This window comes from Apodemus sylvaticus, chromosome 16, assembly GCF_947179515.1.
Source record: "Apodemus sylvaticus chromosome 16, mApoSyl1.1, whole genome shotgun sequence".
NCBI lineage: Eukaryota > Metazoa > Chordata > Mammalia > Rodentia > Muridae > Apodemus > Apodemus sylvaticus.
The window spans coordinates 52,915,337-52,931,201 of NC_067487.1; the positions used below are offsets into that span (position 1 = coordinate 52,915,337).

The window sequence follows — 15,865 nt, forward strand, 5'->3', positions numbered from 1 at the left end:
GCTTCTAAAGCACACCTTATAGTAATTGGTAGTGCCTTTTATCATCACAGTGCAGTTTAGGATGCAGAATTGTTCATACTTTTGTGTGCCTAAGAGGACTGGTGTGAGATCAGCTCTCTCATACACACATACAAACAGTAGGTTGTTTCTGTCTTGTGTTGTTGTCTATTTACTTACAAACTAATTTGTTGTTTGTTTGTTTCCCGCTCTAGGTGCGGGAGATGCTGAAGATGAGGGACTCCAACGGGGCCCGTATGTTGACCTTGATCACAGAGCAGTTCATGGCTGACCCTCGCCTGTCACTTTGGAGGCAGCAAGGCACTGCGATGACTGACAAGTACAGGCAGCTCTGGGATGAGCTTGGTAAATGAGTTTCCTGTCAGACTGTTGCGCTGTGTGTAGATAAGACCACAGTTGGATATGAAGAGCATGGTCCGAGGGCTGCTGGAGAGAGCTGCTCCGTGCTCGCCTGTGCCCGCGTGCTTTGGGCAGATGAGTAGGGAGAGCTCAGGCTGCTGTTGGAAGCTGTGGCAGGGTTAGGGAGCCGAGTAAGGGGAGCACAGGAACCTCCCTTTAGGTACTTGGTGAAAGGCTCGGTATGTTTACAATTAGTAGTTTCCATCCTAGGACTGGTCAGTGACTATTTCATCTCAAATTTTGAGTCTACCTTCCTTTTTTCCTTCATTGAAATTCTCAAAAGTGATTTGGATAACTCTCTGTTTTTTCAACCAATATAGACCAAGGTCAACTATTGAGAATGGAAAAGATAGGGCAAACTCTAAAATTTATTGTCTAAAATCTCTAGTCATTAAAGATATAAATATAGCAGATAGTGGAAAAAATGAAACCTTTTCTTGTGTTTAGCATGAAAATACTAATGTGAATCTCCTTGTCCAATGCTCATTGCTACAGAAATTTAAAAAAAAAATGACATTTTAGTTTCAATAGAGGAAAATGCTTGCTGCATGTATAGATTTGGTGACATTTCTGTTGACAAGGGGCAGACCACTTTTGATTGATTTTGTTCCCAGACCTAGATAGCTCAAGAGGAGCAGTTGCCTGTGAAGGTTCCGTCTGATTATAATGAAAGGCACTTTTGAGAGCAACTGTTTGGAGATGAGCAGCCTGAACCTCAGGGAGACTCTAGAGCTTGATGAGGTGGAGTCTTTAGGATGGTGTGCAAGCTCCTAAAAACCTGATGTCAGGCTTTCTTCCCGCCTCTTCAGGACCGTGACTCTTGGTAGAAACTTTTAGTTCATTTCTATACAAGTATATCTGCTACTTGCTAAATATTAAGGTGTATCTGTGAATGTTTTTCTCCAGTGTTTCTTAAAAATAGCTTATTGTGTCCAGTACTTCACTTGGGCCCCTGAAAATCTGCTAGTAGCTGCCTGCCCCAGACAAATGTAAATCAAGCTGTAAGCACAGTAAATAGCTTCCATGTGTTGCTGCCATGAAGTTTGAGGGCACAGGGTGAAACTGAAGAAGAAAAGATAATACATGGTTTAAATAAACATTTTATACAGAAAAAAGTGAGTGATTTAGCTCTTCAAATCAAGCCTTTTTAGCTTGTGATGAATTCATGATGAACCCACTAGTTGGTTCATAAAGGTTAAAAAGGACTAGCACTGAAAACCAATAATGAAGGGGATCATGTAGGGAAAAATACTGGATTACTGTGAAGTGTATGAAATTTTAAGCTGTGGTACTCAGAAATATGAAAGCATAAATAACTAGTTAGGAAAACAAGTGCCACTTGAATATTTTCAAAGTGCCAAGTAAAAAGAAAAAAGAAAGAATACAAATGATAATGTAGAGTTAAGTTTGCATTATTCACATTTAATCTGTAGTCACAGTTCACCTTTCCAAGTTGGCTTTGGAAAATGTATGCCGAGACCATCAGTCAGCAGTAGGAAATCTCATTGGGTGGAAGTTTTTGGTAGCTGATAAATATTCCCAGGACAGAACAGGACTGCTTTGGAGAGATCCAGGCTTTATTCAGATGTTTGATTGCAGACAGGAATCAAGAGAACAACTACATACACACACACACTTGCTCTCACTCTCACACACACACACACACACACACACATATACACACACACACACACACACACACACACACACACACTTGCTCTCTCACCTCACCTCCTCCCCCAGGAATCAAGAGAACAACTAGACACACACACACACACACACACACACACACACACTTGCTCTCTCACCTCACCTCCTCCCCCAGACCCCACCCTGAAATCATTGCTGGACTAGTGAACTCCGCCTGTGTACTCTGATGCCACGTAGAGGTCACAGGCCATGGTAGTGGGATCTATGGTTTGTGAGGGATCCCCCATAGAAGTCAGAGCAGTGATCGCATCCTAGTATCTGTTTACCAAAAAATTAACTTAAAGTTCCTTCTGGACTACAAAAGGAAAGGCTTTTGCTTCTTAATAAAATGGGGGAATTTGACTTTGTGCCCCTACACAGGGCTCACATTGCTTCAAGGCTCTGCTTTGGAATTAAATGCTGAGCACTGCCAGATGCCAGACATTGAGGAGAGGCTGAGTTTTGTCGGCAAATGGGATCTGCAAGTTAATTGGTGTTTTCTGCAGGCTTCTGGCTGTGAAATGAAATTGGAAGCCCTTTAGCCACATGGATAATACAGGACCTGAATACAAATGTCACATGTCACCATCAGGACCCACTGTGAGACAATAGTGTTCCCACTCCAACATTGCACCATTACAGATCATTTAAATATGGGGATTACATTTAAACTAAAAGCCCCATTTGCCTTTTACTGCAATTTAAATGTCCTCTTAGCAAAAGCTAAGTGACAAATTAAATGGAAAAAGTGCCCACATTTTTAAAGCTGTAATGCAAAACAACCTTTTATTGCTTCTCATGTGCCATGGATGAATCATTACACTTGTCAACCCTAAACCAAGCCGTAATTGGAGTAGCTCCTGCTATCAACGCGGGGCCGCTCCCTCCGTGACAGCTTAATAAAGCCGAAACTGTTAAATTAAATCTCAGATGCTTAACTCCTTAGCACCAGTGGATTCGATGGGTCCATGTCTGGCAGTGGCCACTGCACCAGGAAAGGAAAAAAAAAAGATTCCTGGCACGAAAGCTTCCGTGGGCTAAGAGTACACAGGCATCCTAGCCAAGTAACTCGCTTCTTGGCAAAGAAGTTGGAGCCATCAGGTTGTCAGCCAGGAGATGACAGAATCTTTTTCAGAGGACCAGATAGCCCCCTTCCCAAGATTCGTAACTTTCTGGTTCGATGTGATTTATGAAGTTTCACACTGTTGATGCTTCAGAAGTAGTTGAAAGTAACACATTCATTTTTTTTTTTAACTTTTCTTTTTCATATAAATATGCAAAGTTGGTTTCGGTAGCCCATTTCTTCCCCCCCCCCATTCTCCAGCACCTAGAGAGGCTGCTTGTTCCCAGGATCTCCTGTGCCTGTGATACTCATTCGGTCTGAGGTAATCTTTGTGACTTTCTCCCTGATGTTCATAATGTGGGATGATAGACTCGATAGACATTTATTCTGTTATGACCTCACTGTTACATCTCATTTGCACATGCATTTATCTTATGTATGAATCAGTTCTTCAAATATTAATTTTACTCTGTGTGTGATGCTTGTTTTCCAAAACACACATGAGTGTTGTGAAGGCGAGCAACTTTGTATCCTCAGCAGCTATGGAGGGAGGAAAGTACTGCAATCCTAAGACAGAAAAGAAAGCCTGTGATGACAGTGGAGAGGCCGCAGGTTTGATCAAGGCTTTGTCTTTGGCAGTCCATTGAAGACATACAGGCTTGATTAGTGACACACGTATTCTCTGGAAAGCAGATCCTAGAAATAACTTGTGGGTTGAAAGAGCAGCCCCATGCTGACTTATGGCAAGCACACCTAATGTTAGCCCTAAGAGCTGCCGGTTCCCTGGCCTTAATTACCATGCAAGTCTTCAGGGTGTGAGGGCCATAGTGTAACCTGTCAGGCCTCCGCAGGTCTCTTTCCGTGAATGTTTTATAGGACTGTAATTTTACTTTGCATCATAAAGCTATAGATTGTGGCTACCAGTCTATTAACACCTAATTAAAGTGGATGTCATTTAGAAGAAACAGTTAAATGCAGTTTAATTACAGTTTTGTCACAGGGAGAATTCTTAGTTTCATTTTCAAGTGTTACGTAATACCTTTCTCCACGTTTGTTAGCGGTCTCTGGAGAAAAACCATGCTTTGGTTTCCCAAAATGAATGAATGAGCTTTGCTGCCCGGTCCATGGAGCCTTCTCAGAGGAAGAAGATGGGCTGAATGGGCAGGACCAGCCCTACTGAGCCTGTTTACATATTTCACCAGGACAAGGTGATGGCCCTGGGATCTTCTCATCTCCTTCTGAGGGCCCACTTCTTTGTGAGCATAAATAGGCAGAGTTAAGAGATTCTTTCTAATTTCATTTGAAGAATAAGGCAACAGCTTCAACCTTGTTCCAGAGTCAGGTGTGAGACTAAGTGCTAGTTACATAGGCGGGTACTTGGAGTCAGAGTCCACTTACAGTTACCAGTAGAGAACTCAACACACCAGAGAACTCAATTGCAGCCATATTTATGGAAAAATACTAAAAATAATGACCTGCTTCCTTGACCCAAATGTTCTCTCACTTCCATCCCAGACACAAAAAGCAGTTCTTCTGCACCTACCTTGTTATTCTTGAAATCACACATTCAGATATATCCTCTTAATTTAGGATGCTCTTTGTTCACAGACAGAAATAAAAACCTAAATGTTCTGTACTGGGGAGCATCTTACATCTCTGAGTGCAGCAGTCTTAATAACTACCACTCTAACTTTCTATGGTAAATTCAGCTTTGACACATAATCAAATCGGGTGTGACGAAAACCCGACCGAGGAGTCACTTCCTTTGCATTGGAAGCTAGAGAGCATTCCAAGATGGCTTGTTGTCAGGGCTGTGGAGCAAGCAGCAATCCCAGAATCCCCTTGCAGCAGCAGAAGGGTGTCAGCACAGCCTGGGAAGCATCCATACAGCTGAACTCCGGGCAGAACTCAAGTCTGATAAATGCCTCATCGGGGCTTGCTTGTCATCTGTCGGTCTGTCTGCCCCTGGGCACAAAAAGAATTCAGCTTTACTGCTGTATATACTGACGGCACCTCCTTCCCCTTCTTTCAGGTGACACAAACCAATGTATCCAGAAGAGTAGAGGCACTGGATCTAGAGTTCTATGGTAGCAATGGTTCTGATAATGAGGGAGTCAAACTTGCAGGCCTTGGGAGACATGTAAATTAAAAATTACAAGGAGCCAGGAAGCCGTTGATGGTAGAAACTGACCCATGAGTGCGGTTTGTAAGGCGTTGATGGGAAGGATTTACAGGGCAGAAGTAATATTAATGTTCCAGGAAGGAGAAACTGTGTGGATCAGACAAGGGTAGGCTTAATGAGAAAGTTATTTACTATCAAAATAATAGCTATACAGTGTCCACACACATTGGTGAATAACAGCTTTTTTCATTGGTACTTAACCTAAAAGAGGAGGTGAGGGAGAAAGAGAGGCAGCAGAGGACCTGGGTGGTGATGGTTGTGGTGGTGGTTGCTGTTGCTGTGTTAATTTTCCATTTTGGTATAGCTACTATTGGCAACACAGTTGTCCACCTTTATTTTCAAGCACTACACTCATCAGTCTTTTGTATACATTATGATATTACTCAATCATTAAATAGCACTGTGAGAGAGGCACACTTCTTAGTGCTAATGTTACAAACAAGAAAACAAGCATAAGAAGGCTGTAAGTTGCCTAAACAACATTATCAGTTAGATGTCTCTGTCAAGTATTTACATTCTGCACAGGCAAAATGGCAGTGACCAAGTGGCTACAAGTCTTAGCAAAGGGGCTTGGCCTGTTGGCCTGTCCTCACTGCCACCATCCTGGCTGAACTTGCTACAGACAGTCCAGCTGCCTATCAGCAGTCACATTTCCAGGGACTCGAACTTCAGCCCCTCTGCAGAAGCACACACATTGGTGAATAACAGCTTTCTGCTGCTTTCGAGAGCAGTAGTGATAACAGTAAGCTGATCGCAAGCACCGAACAAGCTTACAAAGTTGGGATCCAGTGACATGTTGGTAACGGGTTGCCAAAGGCCCATTGTTAAAGGCCTTTTAGTCAGTCTTTGCCCTGGCCTGTCCCTGTCCTGATGGCAGCCCTGAAGTTGGCAACACTACTTGATCTCATGCAGTCTGTAGGTTCTGTGAGCCTGCCTGCTCATAGGCAGGACAGAGTGAGCCATCTTGGTCACTGTTCCTTCCTGTGGTCTAATTCAGAGCTCTTTCTGGACACCAGAACCCGTGCTGTGTCCTCCTACAGGGTCTGGGATCTATAGTTGTGTGACTCCATGATTATCGGTCACAGGCCTATGAATTCTCTAGCTGCAGGGTTCAGGGGAGGGGAGATTTTCTCTGCTTCACAGAGTAATTTATAGTTTAAATCAGAAGTTAGAAAGGAAAGAGCATGCACTTTACAGTGAGCAAACCTATGATAAATACCTTGTGTGTAATTATCTGAACTGTCTTTCTTTTGACTGCAATTTCTAGGGTTTAATTATCCATTTAATACCCCATGTAGGAAAGAGAAAAACTGTAAATATGTATTAATAGGAAGTAATAGACTCTTGGGATTAAATGAGGTCATTAAAGGTCACTTGGTTTCATTACAGAACAAATTGGAGATTCTTAAAGATACTGTAATCTAAGTTATCTGCATGTACAATTAAATCATTTATAACAAATTAGGTGGTTTAGAATAATTTCACTTTTGAGATTTTATAAACCTCTATAGACTGTAGTAGTTTGGTTAGAAGTTGGTATGCTTTGCCGTAGTCAACCCATGTATGCGTACTGTATAGCATTCTTATACCAAAAATGTTCTCTTTCCTTTGTTTTAATGTTGAGCTACAACAGTCCTCCCCCCCCCCATGATGTAGTGACTCTAACCATAAAACTATTCTCATTGCTATTTCATAACTAATTTTGCTGCTGTTATGAATTGTCGCATAAATATTTTTGGAGATAGTCTTGTGCCGAAGGGGTCTGGACCCACAGGCTGAGAATGGCTGAGATGGAGTGAGGGTAGCATGAAGAAAGAGGCTGCAGAGATTTCTTCCCATGGCGTAGAAGCATACAGATTAGTGAGGCTTAAAAGGCCCCATGTCAAGCCATTTGGAATTTGCGGTGGCTTTGCCGAGAATCAGGCATGCCAGAAGCGGCTACCAGGGCGGCTCTTGGTGTGAGCTGGCACCGGTCGAGGGGCATCACGGTGCCATTATTGCATTAAGTGGTCGTCCACTTGGAGGGCAAATCCATGGATATGGGCCATGCTTGCCCTCCTTGGAAGGTTTCAGCCACTGCCCAGCAAGGCCCTAGGGCTAGAAGAGGAGCAAGAGGGACTCAAGGCAGGACAGGTCCCTCCCACTCAGGTACAGCACTGTGACTTGCTTTGTTAGATGCCAGGCTTCCTAGAAACAGTTCTGTGAGATCCAAAGTTCTAAGATTAGAAATGTTATCTATCTTCAATGGTGATTTCTTAAGAGAGTCACTTTTCTTGAGATACAACAAAGAATTACTTTGATTTAATTTAAACTTTCGCATATAGTTTGGAGGCAGAAAGAATGCAGAATAGTTTATAACAAGTGAATTTTTGATGCTATCATAGGTTTGTCTGATAATTTTATAACATTTTAATGACTTTTGGAATTCTGAAATTCAAATTTAAACCTACCACTGAAATAAGAGATAGTTGCTTTTCTTATTAGCTTATTGGAGTGAGCGGATAGCCCTGCTGGGGGCTGGGTCTTTTCCTTTGATCTGCTGATAAAGCAACTAGGAAGGGAGGGAGTGTCTGAATATGGGTAACTCACAGGGCTTTCTCTTGCACAGGTAACCTTTGAAGTATAAAGGCCAAACTCGATTTGACCTATGACAGTTATGTGCTGCTGACGCCTTTCATTCTGGAGTATATTAGTAAACTTCAGATTTTTGCATCAGCAGACCTTGAGAAGAATATAAGAAGCTTTCATAAAGTAGAAATCAGAAGAGGTCCTTTGAAATGGCTTAGATTGGGAGCACAGCTTTGGTGAGCCAAGATAGCATAAACGAGGAAGTCCCGGTCAGGTCCCAGGTGACACTGAAAGTCATGCAAGAGTCATTGACTGTACTGCTTAGAGCTCAAAAACCCCTCTGCAACACATGTCACCAGCGTGCTGAGCATACATACGTACATACATACATACACACACACATACATACACACACACACACATATGTACATACATATGTATGTGTGTGTGTGTGTGTATTGCCTCTAGTGAACAGATGATCATACACAGAGCATGTTCTTTCCCAGATGTATAGACCAAATCATATAAAGGGCATTTCTGAAACTATCCAACTACTTAGTGTATTTAATATTAGTAGTCTTCATGTCATTGGTCTTTATTAAGGCATGAAACTTAAGTTATGAAACATCTATTTAGAAAAATCTTTAATCTCTTCTTTTTAAATGATAAACACCGTTTCCCCTTCTGTTCAAGTGACTAGAACATTAAAAGTAATACATGTTGTTTGCTGTTTTCCTGCAACAGTGGAAAATGTGTCTGGCGTGTAGTCGGTGCTCAGTCACTTGTGAAGCTGAGAGTGGGCGAAGCTCGATGCGCCGTGCCGTCCCCCTTCTGGGAAGCCTTGGGGAGCACAGCTCTGCTGGGAACACCTGAGACACATTACTCTTGCCTGTGCTGTTATTGGTTCTCTGGTCCCCCTCCCATGTTTTAGTTGGTCAAGCCTTCTCTGCCTAGAATATTCATGGGTGCCCATGTGTGTACACGTACACTCGTGCATCCTGAAACATAAACAGTTTAGAGTACAGAAGGGCACCGATTCCCCCTCGCCATCCGTGCTGCAGGTAATCTATTGCATTAATCATGTAGCCTGTGGGAAACGCATGGGGAGTGATTATACTATCATACACAATGCAGTCAGCATGAAGCACTTGTCAAGACCAATACATCAAAGTTTAATTCAGTAATAGGACGAATTAGAGCAAAATGAAACATTCTGCTCTCTAGGAAACCCAGCACCCACCCTAAGATCTTTTTGCACTCAACAGAAAAGTCAGTGCATTCTGAAATTGTTTTTATGAACAAGTTGACGTTCCAGTTAGGCAGACGCACCTCCCCACCCCACCCCACCCCACCCCAGTATCTCACACAAGTGTGGTGCTAAAGTGTTGACTTGACCAACAGTTCTCTAGAATGCCCCACACTGGTAAATGTGATCACTTCTTAGTCCGGCTTTTGATGGATTTCTGTCCTAATTGGCTCTCAGTGCCCAGCAAAAGGAAGAGGATTTGCTCAGAGGTGCACGTCAGCTTAAATGTGGGTCGGTGCTTTGCCAGAGGAATAGGCCAATTAACAGGGACCTCCTTGAGTGTCCTGTAATGCTGTATACTAGAGTTGTGCATGTGTGCTGCAGTAATGTAGTGGGGAGCTCTGTGCCTTACAGTCTAGTCAGGACACAGAATAAATAGATGAGACATTAAAAACAGCCCCCAGACAACCACAGAAGCGTTATATAATACAGAGCACACTGCAAAAACAATTCGAGGATCGATCCCATCCATGTCCTATGTTAAAATGAAGTAAGTCACTGTTGTAAGAACTTATTTGCCAACCGACTCCTTTCAGAAGTAGATTTATATGGAGCTGGAGTCGTGACCGTTGAATGCACCATGGAACTGTTTATAAAGATGGCTCAGTCATAGAGCCAGTGCAGAACACCTGAAATTATTCTTTCGGGTTCCCAAGTTCACAATCCTTTACCTTACCAATTGGCTGTGTTTGCTGTCTGTCTCAGGGTAGGAAACCATCTGCCTGCCACTGCACCTTTCTCTCTTCATTTCTGATTTTTTTTCCCCTGTCTTTCCTTTTCTCCCTCCTCCCTTGAAAAGGAGAGGGATGTTGGGGGTATGAAGAAGCTTTTCTGTGTTCTCCTACAGAGCGAGACTCCTGATGAGGGCAAGCCACAGTCCTGCAGATCACATGCAAGGGGAAGCTCGTTTGTCAGAAGGGGCACGATCCCAGGTGTCGGTTAGGTCCTCTTAACTATTTTCCTTTTGGACAAAAAACAAAACAAAACAAAAATTTTATTTAAAAATGTCCTGTCTATATCATAACTAAGCACAGGTCGGTTAGCAGGAAGTTTGATGCTGCATAACCCAGGCAGTCGGTAAGACTCGTTTCACCTTATCCCTTGGGTCTGATTTTGAAATTTTTCCAGAGATGTTTTAATAAAGTAAAAGCTAGCGTATCAAATTTAAAGAAGACTGTTTTGCCAGTTAAACTTAACTTTCCAAACAGGGAGTGACTGGTGTATTAAAACTTCATTATGCTGAGAATAACAGTGTCATAATTAGGGTCACGGCTTTCATGTGGTCTGACCCAAGAAATTTTGTGACTCTGGTTTTTCTAGCACAACTAATTATGCCCGTGATCTATTGGTGACTGCAATTAGATATTTCATGGCCTCTAAATAAATACGATTAGATAATTGGACCATGCGTGAAATTTATACCATTATAATAGCCTCTGAGAACAAAAATAAACACTGTGAATTATTTTATAATTATTGAACCCTTGGAAGTGCTAAAAGTGATTGCTTTTCCTTTTCTGCTACTGCCAGGTGAGGCGTTACATGGCACTAGGAGGTAGACATTGAACTTTGTATCTAACAGACTCCTGCTCATGGGTATGGGACATGGGAAAAGACACCTTGGTCATGCACTCTCTGTTAAAGACGGGCGGGCAATTGTCCTGCTCCTCCGCCCTGTGCTGGCCTGGCCCTTTTCCTGGTTGTCCCTATCTCTGCTTTCCACTGTGCACTAGTTAATTATCCTAGAAATTAGGGAAAAGAGAGCATTTATAAATGCTTCCACAGAAGATGAACAGCTTTATTTTAATTAATCTACCTCCTTTCCCCTCTTTAAAAAAAAAGCACCCCATAAAAATCTATGACCTTTAATCACTGAATTGATTTGATATTTGACAGCAACCAAACACAAGAAAACGGAAAATGTGGCAAGAGTCTGCAGTTGATTTATTTGCTCACAATTCATAATGCCATACCTGGCACTCTGTGCCACCAGGCAGAAAGGGTCCTCAGTCACGGGCATCACCCCAGAACTGCTGGTGTAGTTTAACTCTAGCAGAGCCGGCCATAGAGTTTCCAGACAAACCAGCTTTCATCTGACTCAATAACCAGTTGCGACTCGTGTGTTTAGCTGCTGTTTGCCTGTGTACTCTTTTAATCTGGAATTACTTTCTATGCCTGTCAGTTCTGAAAAAAGCAGTTCCATGGTGTTTAATTGGGCTTTTATTTACATAGCCCTATGGTTCTCACTGGATGTACCGTCCTTTATATGATCTGAGTATGTAAGAGCACAGTTGGAGGTGGGTAGGGAGATGGCCTAGAGGTTTATAGCACTGGCTGCTCTTACAGAAAACCCAGACTTGGTTCCCAGCACTCACACAGCAGGTCACAGCTACCTATAACTCCTGATCCAAAGGATCTGGTACCCTTTTCTGACCTTCGCATGGACCAGGCACACACACAAACACACACACACACACTTGGCAAACAGACATGCATGCAGGCAAAACATTCATACATTAAAAATAAAGATACACCTTTTTTTAAAAAAACACAGTTACTAACTGTAAGGATTTCAGAATACTTAAAATGTTAGGTAATAAAATATTTATACTTCTTAAATACAAAGGATGAAATGATTCTGTCAAAAGACAAAAATCATTAGTCTTGGAATTTGCATAAATCCAAACTTAAAAAAAAAAAACAAGCCTTTTGGTTACATAACTGGGCTAAAGGCTAAATTGCTATTAAAGATACTGATTTTGTGATGGAACATGAACCTTGGATAGGATTCTTGTTCATTCCCTTAACAGCATCATCTCCGAACTTTAGTTTCTTTGTCTACAAAGTAATGCTTTTTGTTTGTTTTTTTGGTAGGGTAATGCGATAATTATGTAAATATTTAAAACAGGGTTAATGTGTTATTTAAAGCAAGGTTAATGTGAGGTAGAGATTCAGTAAAATGACAGCAATTATTGTCAGGTAAATAAGTATAGATGCTATTCACTTTTAGAAATGCTAGTTGAATTAGACAGAACAATCTTTGTACCCTAAAGATAGACATTTAAGAACGTTAAATGTAGAATCTAATTAGAAACTCAACATGTGTAACTTGATATTGTTAGGATTCTCCTTGAAGGGATAAAAATTTGCATACAGAGCAGCATGTAATAATAATGCAGTGTGTTTGGATACCTCCTATTTTGTTAAGTTCTTACAATGGCTTCTTGTTTGGCTTACAGCTCTTTCATCTGTTGAGTGATTTATTTGAATTTGATTATTTGAGCTAATGATATTTATGCACAAGTTCTTGGTTTCGGAGGCTCATCCTGTGTACTGTAGGATAAGGCAGTGTCTCTGGGTTCTATTTTATATGACCAAAATAACACCTCCTGGAAGGGCATAGCGTCATCTGTTGAGAGCCATTGTTGTAAATGTCAGGTCATATTCTAGAAAGAGAAAAACATAGCAGTAAGTAAGGTTACTGCCCTGTACCTTGATGCACACACCAAGTCATCATGTGATAGACATGTGATAGATTGATTGTCTGTCTTGATCACTTCTTTAAAGGGTCCAAGTGAGGTTACACCATGTTATTAGTGATGTATATCTGATGGATTCTTGGACCTAGTTTTGCTGGTAGGATTTCAACACACCTATAGTAGCAATTTAGCCTGATAAGTATATAGGGTGGTACCCTTTATACCAGGAATAAGTTATTGATCAATCTTTGTCAGTGGCCGGCACCAGATAGATGGGGGCCATTCATTTTCTACCCCAATGCAGAATTACCTACTATCCTCAAAATGCAGTCAAAGCTGCTTATAAAATGGAGTATCTTGTTTTAAGGTACAGACTGAAAAAAAAATCAATTTTCTACAAATTGTGGTAACTTAGAACAGGGCACAGCCTGATCTCACCAATAGTAGAGAATAAAGTCTTACAAATTTAATATAATAGTTGGTTAGCCCAACTAGTTAATTTTTTATTTCAGGCAAAATTATAGCCAGTTGTTAACAAAAATAAAAGCACTAAAAATATCATATTTAAAAACAGATACTCATCTATGGCAAATAAATGGCCAATGGCTTACTTTTCCACTTCATAATTTAGCAAGGTTTTAGGTGCTTGGCAGTTGCGATGGACTAAGGTTGCCACAGATTGTTTGCTTTTCTCTTTGCAGTATAGCACCAGCGTTTCTTCTCCCAAGTCTGGGAAAATTTTGTCAGTTGGGACAGGTTGTGGGTCAAAACATTAACAAGAGAGAAGCAGCATCTGCTTCTTGTTTCTTGGAAGTTTATTTGTGGAGTTTCTGGTGAAGTGTGGCCGTCTGAGGCTTGGTGAAGTCTACAGTTGGCAGAAACCTAAGTGTAGAACCCCCTGTGAATTAAGGAGAAATTATTGTCCCTTTGTTTCAGTTAGGGAACTGGAACCACACCACAGAGGTTCATAGTTGTGTGGCTGCCCAGCCATAGCTTGCCCTTTAAGACCAGTGCTTTTTGGTGGGAGGAAAAATTGTTGCCAGGCAGTGGTGGCGCACGCCTTTAATCCCAGCACTTGGGAGGCAGAGGCAGGTGGATTTCTGAGTTAGAGGCCAGCCTGGTGTACAGAGTGAGTTCCAGGACAGCCAGGGCTACACAGAGAAACCCTGTCTCTGAAAACCAAAATAAAAAAAAAATTGTTGTTGAAATGTAAACAGTATTTGAGGTGGAGCAAAATGGTATTGATGATCCACATGTCTCAATGTTTTCTAGAAGAGCTGGTGGGTACAATTAATTCTTGTCACTTTTACTGAGAATAGACCTGGGTTCCCCAGTATTATTGTTGGTAGGACACAGAAGTGGTCAAAAAGACTTTCAGAACAGCCCATGTTCTCTGACTGGCTGTAGTCAGATACCGACTGTGGACGGGCCTAAGATTGCTAAGTAGACAGAACTATTTCCTTTAGGGAGAAAGTGCTTGTACTTCTCCTTGGGTGAAGGACTTAGCTTCCCTAGTTGTGGGTTATTTTCCTTGATGTTGTCTGGCTAAAATCACGGACTGAGTGAACACTAGGCAGGGCAGTAGACAGGAGGAGTGAGTGTGTGCTGGGTGGCTCTGTTAGTGACCGTTCTGTATAGTTATGATAAAACACCATGGCACAGGAACTTGGAGGACAGTTTCTTTTCACTTCCTTGCAGTTTGAGAGGATAATAGGCAGGCATGGTGGCAGGTGTAGAGAGCTGGAGTTTACATCTTCCAACCCAAGCACAAATAGATAATCTATGTATTGAGGCTATATAATCTCAAAGCCATAATGCACTTCCTGAAACCTCGCAAACAGCACAGCAACTGGGAACCAGATACCAAATATCTGAGCCTGCCAGGTGTGGTAGTGCACACCTTTAATCCCAGCACTTGAGAGGCAGAGGCAAGCGGATCTTTGAATTTGTAGCCAGCTTAGTCTACAGAGAGAGTTCCAGGATAGCCAAGGCTATACACAAAAAGAACGCTGTCTGTGATGATTTATTTGTATATGCTTGGCCCAGGGGGTGGCACTATTAGAAGATGTGGCCCTGTTGGAGTAGATGTGTCATTGTGGGCTTGGGCTTTAAGACCCTCGTCCTAGCTGCCTTTGGAACAAGAAGTAGAATTCTCAGCTTATCCAGCTCCATGATTGCTTGGACGCTGTGCTCCTACCTTAATGATAATGAACTGAATCTCTGAACAGTCCTAAGACAATGAACAAACAGAAAAAGACCTGGGATTCAAATGCCTAAACCTATGGGGTGCATATCTCACTTGAATCACCGCATTCCACACCCTGACCACCATAGGTTCATGACCATATCATAATACAAAAACACATATAGTTCAACTTCAAACAAACCCATAGTCTGTCACATCCTCACACAGTTTAAATGTCCAAAGTCTCTTCTGAGCTGCACCACATCCTGTAACTCTGTGTTCAGTGTCTGGGCCTTCACTTCCAAGGGACTTGAATGGCTCTGCCCCTCAAGCTTTGCGCCTGCAGCATATGTTTCTGGGGCTGGTTCTGCTCCATGTACGAAGCGCTCCTTGGCAGGTGTCTCACAGCTCCAGCATCTTGGCTCTCTCCCTCTGCAGTCAGGCTTTACTTGAGCAGCTTCACCTAGTGGCCTCCCCTAGCCTCTTGCCCTCTCAGGCCCTTCATCCGAGGACTTCTACTGCTGAAAGAAAAAAAAAATGGGCTTATGGTTCCAGAAGACAAGAGCCCATCTAACTAACCGCAAGTGGCAGGCATAGTAGTGGAGCAGGGTGCTAAAAGCTCACTTCAAACCCAAGTACAACGCAGAGTGTAAACTGGAAGTTGGACAAGGCTATCTAATCTCAAAGCCCACCCCTAGTGAGCATTAGGCTATACCACCGAAACCTCCCAAACAGCTAAGCCAGCTGGGAATCACAGGTTCAGATGCCCGAGCCTACAGGGAGCATTTCTAATTGCAGTCAGCACCGTGACAAGAAAAGCTAGAGCTGAGTGTGGCATGATAGGTCTGGGCGGGGCACCGGGGATCTGGTACTGGCAGCGTGTACTTGGATTGGCTGAAGCTAGGAAACAATGTAAATGTATGGAGTTTGTTTCATGCTAATCATAACAAGCATGTGTCCTATCACAAAACCCAGA

General features: G+C 42.3%; 1 protein-coding gene across 1 annotated transcript in view; it reads left to right on the forward strand.

Moving 5' to 3' along the window:
- Positions 1–15,865, forward strand: part of Zswim6 (zinc finger SWIM-type containing 6) — a 160,199-nt gene that overhangs the window by 117,064 nt on the left and 27,270 nt on the right. Inside the window, exon 4 of the mRNA XM_052159520.1 lies at positions 213–363. Coding sequence (XP_052015480.1) covers positions 213–363 — 151 coding nt within the window. The remainder of the gene's footprint in view (positions 1–212; positions 364–15,865) is intronic.